The 5,563-nt window shown below is 36.7% G+C and overlaps 1 protein-coding gene across 1 annotated transcript; it reads left to right on the top strand.

The window, feature by feature from the left end:
* Positions 1–2,148: 2,148 nt before the first annotated feature.
* Positions 2,149–2,787, top strand: LOC122000387 (vacuolar-processing enzyme-like). Its single transcript, XM_042554802.1, has 4 exons — positions 2,149–2,154; positions 2,226–2,252; positions 2,320–2,508; positions 2,605–2,787. The coding sequence occupies exons 1-4, from the start codon at positions 2,149–2,151 to the stop codon at positions 2,785–2,787; spliced, it is 405 nt and encodes a 134-aa protein (XP_042410736.1).
* Positions 2,788–5,563: the final 2,776 nt, after the last annotated feature.

Here is a 5,563-nt window from a genome sequence, read left to right as displayed (position 1 = left end):
TCGAGTGTGTTCAAATGTACACACCTCTAGTAGTATCCACACGAACAAGATGTCTTCTCTAACACACAAGGATGGAGAAGAGAACACCACAAGTGTGCTAGCACTTATTGATGCTCTCGGATGGGATTGGAAGAAGAAGAAAAGAAAAGAAGAGAACACACTCCTCTAAAATCTCTATGTGACTTTCACTAACCTTTCTTCTTGGATTACACTCACTCTCCTTTCTTCTCCCTTGCTTGAAACCCACGGCAACAGTAGAGAAAGGAGCAAGAAGAGAGCTTGGGAGGAGGAAGATCACTTGAATGAGAGTTATTCACCAAAATGAAAAAAAAACCTTCTTCTTCATCAATTGGCCGACCACTACAAGAGGTGTAACCCCCTTCACATTAATCACAATTAATGTGAAGGCCATTAAAGAGAATAGTTGTAACCTCCATGACGTGACACATGTGATGATGTGGCACATCATCATTAGTTCTCCTAATGCCAAGTCACAAATGATATCGCATAAAGTCAAGTCAAACTTGACTCTTCCTCTTCCTCTCAAGTCAAGTCAAACTTGACTTAATCTCTCTCATGGTTGATCTAATCCAACCATTTAATTCAAGCCAATTTAATATAATGAATCTAATTCATTTAATTAAATTGATTCAATGAGTCATAATCTAAATTAGACTCATTGAACACATGAATCAACTTGAGTCCAACTCAATTAGCCCAATTAGGATTACTCTTAATCCAATTTGATTCATCACATGAATCTAATCCTCTTGGTTCATCATATGAACCTAATCTCCATCCACTTGTTCTTTGTGTGTTACCCAATAGGCTCTTGTAACGTTGGCAATGCCCCTAAACTCATTTAGAAGCATAAGTAATGAGCGGTATCTAGCAATACATCATTACTACCCAAGTTACAAGAATGTTGAGATCTAACATCACCTTGTGACTACTAATTGTGAATCCTCACAATATATGACAAGTGTCCTTCTATCCTAGACATCTAGATTGATCAATGTGAGGCATAGACCGTGTCATCCTCTGATCAATCTAAATCTTGAACTCCAAGTAGACTCACTAAATCAAATGAGCTCAATATCTTATATTGACTCATTTGTGCATGGCCATGCACTTCGTGGTCTCACTCTATCAAGAATATCGATGTCTCTCCCGTCATATAGGAGGGATAGATCCCATCTACATCACTCACATCCCTCCGCATAATTTGTTACATACCCAGTAATCGTCTTTATAGTCCACCCAATTACGGGTGACGTTTGACGAAACCAAAGTACATAACTCCTTATGTAAGGAACCATGGTGACTTCAGGTCTAAGGACTAGTAGTCATACTAATAGCCACATGAGAAAGTATATGACACTCATATAACGATCCATGATACTTTCTCATGGCGGGTCATTCAGTATACATTCTCCAATGCATACCCATGTGTCAACTTGATATCTCCATATCCATGACTTGTGAGATCGAGTCATCGAGATGACCTACATGCTAGTCTTATTGCATTAACATTGTCCCTGAATGTTAATACTCGACTAGGAATGATTAAGAGTAGTGTTCCCTATATCATCTCACTATCGATTCAACCAATCGATTGATATAGGTAAGAACCTTCTACTCAAGGACGTTATTATACTTAGTTTATTTGGCACCAATACAAGTATAATAACCAAAAACCAAATGCCTTTATTTATATAGAATATGATACAACAAGTCTAAAATATAATAATCAAATGATTGGCTCTAGGGCTCTAGCTAACAAACTTGTCATATTAACACGAGAATCAATTTGAAACTTTTCAACCCTGAGCCTAAAAGTTTATGTTAGCATGTATGTCATTTGAATGCTAATTTATGGGTTTTTTTAGATTGTTCTGTTAGCTGAGTGGTGCTAATAATTCTAAATTATCTACACCACAACTAACTTTACATTGGACTGATAAAGTGATAAAGCATTTTAAAGTCTCTCGTTCCATGTATAATAATTAAATTCTTTGTTGTTGCAGCTCTTGTTGATACTCTGGTCGGTAAGACTCATGCTTGGGAGGAGGATCGTGGCATGCTATTCATGTATGACAATGTTCCGCTGCTCTCAGAGTGTCCACTTTTCATATGTAAGTAGGAAACATGGCAGTTTCAATTGGTTTTAACTATCAGTATTGTCTTTCAACTGTTTAGACCCATTTGTCGATCTTTTCATGCAGTTTCCATCTTTCAACACTGCAGATTCTGTTTTGGAGCACCTTTTTAACCCCTTGCATTGTTCTTATATCTTAACAACCTAGTGTTTGCTTTCAGTATGGAAGATTAGAGGAAGGGTCAAACAAAAAGAAGGAAATTCTCTTGGAGATCACTGAGATGATGATGCACAGAGCACACCTTGACAATAGCATCGAACTCATCGGCAATCTAATTTTTGGATCGGTTGTTGCACCTTCAGTCCTCAAAACTGTGAGGCCATCTGGTCAGGCTCTGGTTGATGATTGGGTTTGCTTGAAAACATTGGTAAATATTGTGCTATAGCGTATTCATCTTCACAATCTATTTTATTAAACATGACCATGTGTTAACAAAAACCCTTAGGTCCAAGCATTCGAGTCGCATTATGGATCGCTCACTCAATATGTCATGAAGTATATGCGAGCTTTCGCAAACATATGTAATGAGGGTGTCTCGAAGGATGCGATGGAAGAAGCTTGTGGTAATGTTTGTGGAAGCTACAACTCAGCTAAGTGGAGTCCCTTTATCCATGGCTACAGTGCATGATCTTGTATCTCAAAATTGCACGTCTAGTGCAATGTAAGCTCATCAGTGCTCATACATAAATATATACACACTGGCAGTAGGAATAATCATATGCTTATTTAAACTTGTTCAAGGGTGTTGTTTCAGATAGCCAAAGCCACCTAAAATCTCGGTCTTGATATTTTAATTGACAATGCATGTTAGCTAATATAATTAATTTAAAGTGGTAATTGGGTCAATACTGGAAGATGGTTATAGAATTTTAGTATTTATAAAGTTTGAATGTATTCTTGAGGTAGTCTCCAAACGTGAACTTGCTCAACATTGATTTCAACTCAATTTGATTGTTCAAGGTGGGATTCTCTTCCTCAAATTTTGACACAGATTTTTCTTAAGTTTTGACACAAGTTGTATCTTGAATCTTCTTGGTAAGTCAAATTCAGTCTTCTCCTTGAGTTGTATTGACAGAAACTACATCAGCAATGCATTATTAACTGCATGTATTATTCTTCTTGAATCTTCTTGGTAAGTTAAATTCAGCCTTCTCCTTGAGTTGTATTGAGAGAAACTACATCAGCAATGTATTATTAACTGCATGTATTATTCTTCTGTTTTTGTTCTTTGCTGTAGTTAAGTAGACCAAATGATACTTTTGTTTGACAGATTAGAACAGTGGATGTTTTAACTCAGAAAACTAGGCATTTGAAGGTGAAAAGTGGTGAGATTAGGGAAATGAAAGGCGTAAGAAGAATGAAGCAGTATAGCAAGTTGAGCATATTCTGATTCTCATAATTTAATATAGCCTTAGCTTGATTTTTGACTCACGATGTTCTACCTTGACGTGTTGTTAAAAGAATGTTCTACCTTGATTCTGATATCTATTAGCTTTTGATGTAAAAAGAATATTTGTGTATTTTATTAATACTATTGTAAGAAGAATATTTATGTAATTTGTGAATATTTGTGTATTTTATGGATACTGTTGAATGAAGAATATTTGTGTAGTTTGTGAATATTTATATATTTTCTTGGTTATTGTCGGTTTTTCACTGTTTTGGAAATCAAATTTGTGTTGGTAAAAAATATTGATATTACATCGGTTTTCCATCGCTGCAAAACCGGTGTCATTAACTAATATTACATCGGTTGTATACCGCTGCCAAAACTGGTATTATTACCATATAATATTACATCGGTTTTACACCGTTGATGAAACGGTGTCGTTAAGTGATACTACACCGGTTAATAACCGATTCAAAAACCGGTGTCGTTAAGTGATACTACACCGATTTTAACTCGATGTCTAAAATGGCAGACCTTTTACATCGCCTTCATAGACATCGGTTGAAAATGTAATAGACACCTGTGGAAAATCGATGTCTATGAGGGTTTTTGTTGTAGTGTATGCGAAGATGGTGTACGTGATACACCTCAGATCAGAAATAGATCACCACATCGTCAACAAGGACAATGGAAACCAATCCAAACATCCTAATGATACCCAAATCATCGAGTCCATGATAACATCTAGGGCACCACAAGCCCTAATGGTAAAACCAAAACACATAATGTCCGTATCACAACCATTCCTAACCATAAGATCCTCGACAATAAACACATATGATCACTAACGATATAAATCACCAAAGAATAGATCCTCCAGTGTGAGAGCAACGCTCCATCACACGAAATACCACATATGTGGGAGCAATGCTCTACCACAAGAAATCCTCAATATGTAGGAGTAACACTCCACTACAAATAATCCGTAACATATATCTGCAATAAATATGGAAGCAATGCTCCGCTACAAGCAATCCACAATATGTGGGAGCAACGCTCCATCACAAACGATCCATAACATGTGGGAGCAATGCTCCACCACAATAATACATAAGTTCCCAAGGCACCTGACTATCCAGCTAAAGACTGCACTAGATCTCTCTACCACAGATCACTGTGGGTAGCCTAGGGTATAACAACCCAGTAATCAAATCAAACTCATTGTCAATTCTATCAACATCGTAGTGAGTCACCCACTGATAAGATAATGGGTTGACAGGGTAATCCAACAAATGACATAATGCAGACACTCCACATCCTGCATTCAACATAAGTAGAATCATCATGCTGCTACCCACAATACACCTAGCACACGTGCTCACACAACATATGTATAATCGACATAATCCTCCAATTTGTACACACCACACATACTCACAACATAGGTATAATTCATCGTGATACCTCCAACAATGCATACCGAACCCGTGTGCATATATCAACATAGGTATAATCAACAATACACCTCAAACAACACTCACATGACATATATACACCTATGCCAAGAGTATAATCAATGTAATACTTCCAACAAATCATAATCGACACGAGTATACACTCAGAACAATCATATAATAAACAAGATACCTCAAATATTACACCGAACACATCTGCACATATCACAACTCAGATTAAATCGATAAAATACCTCCAATAAAACACTCAAACATATGTACACATTTCACAACATAGTTTTAATTGACAAAATACCTTCAATAAACCAATCAGACCACTCAGGTATATTCTACTAGAAACTCACAACAATCATCATCTGGACAAATATTCACCCAGTACATGCAATTTTGACCGTCTATCATAGAACTCCTACAACACATAATAATCAAGTGTATAAACTACACAGGTATGTATAATCGGCATATTTAATCCAATCCACCACACAAACCCTATGCTACCTACTCTCATGGTTTAGGGGTACAACTAAATAAAATCAAAC

The sequence above is a fragment of the Zingiber officinale genome, chromosome 1A (assembly GCF_018446385.1).
Source record: "Zingiber officinale cultivar Zhangliang chromosome 1A, Zo_v1.1, whole genome shotgun sequence".
NCBI classification, from domain to species: domain Eukaryota; kingdom Viridiplantae; phylum Streptophyta; class Magnoliopsida; order Zingiberales; family Zingiberaceae; genus Zingiber; species Zingiber officinale.
This window is presented reverse-complemented; position numbering and strand designations above follow the sequence as displayed.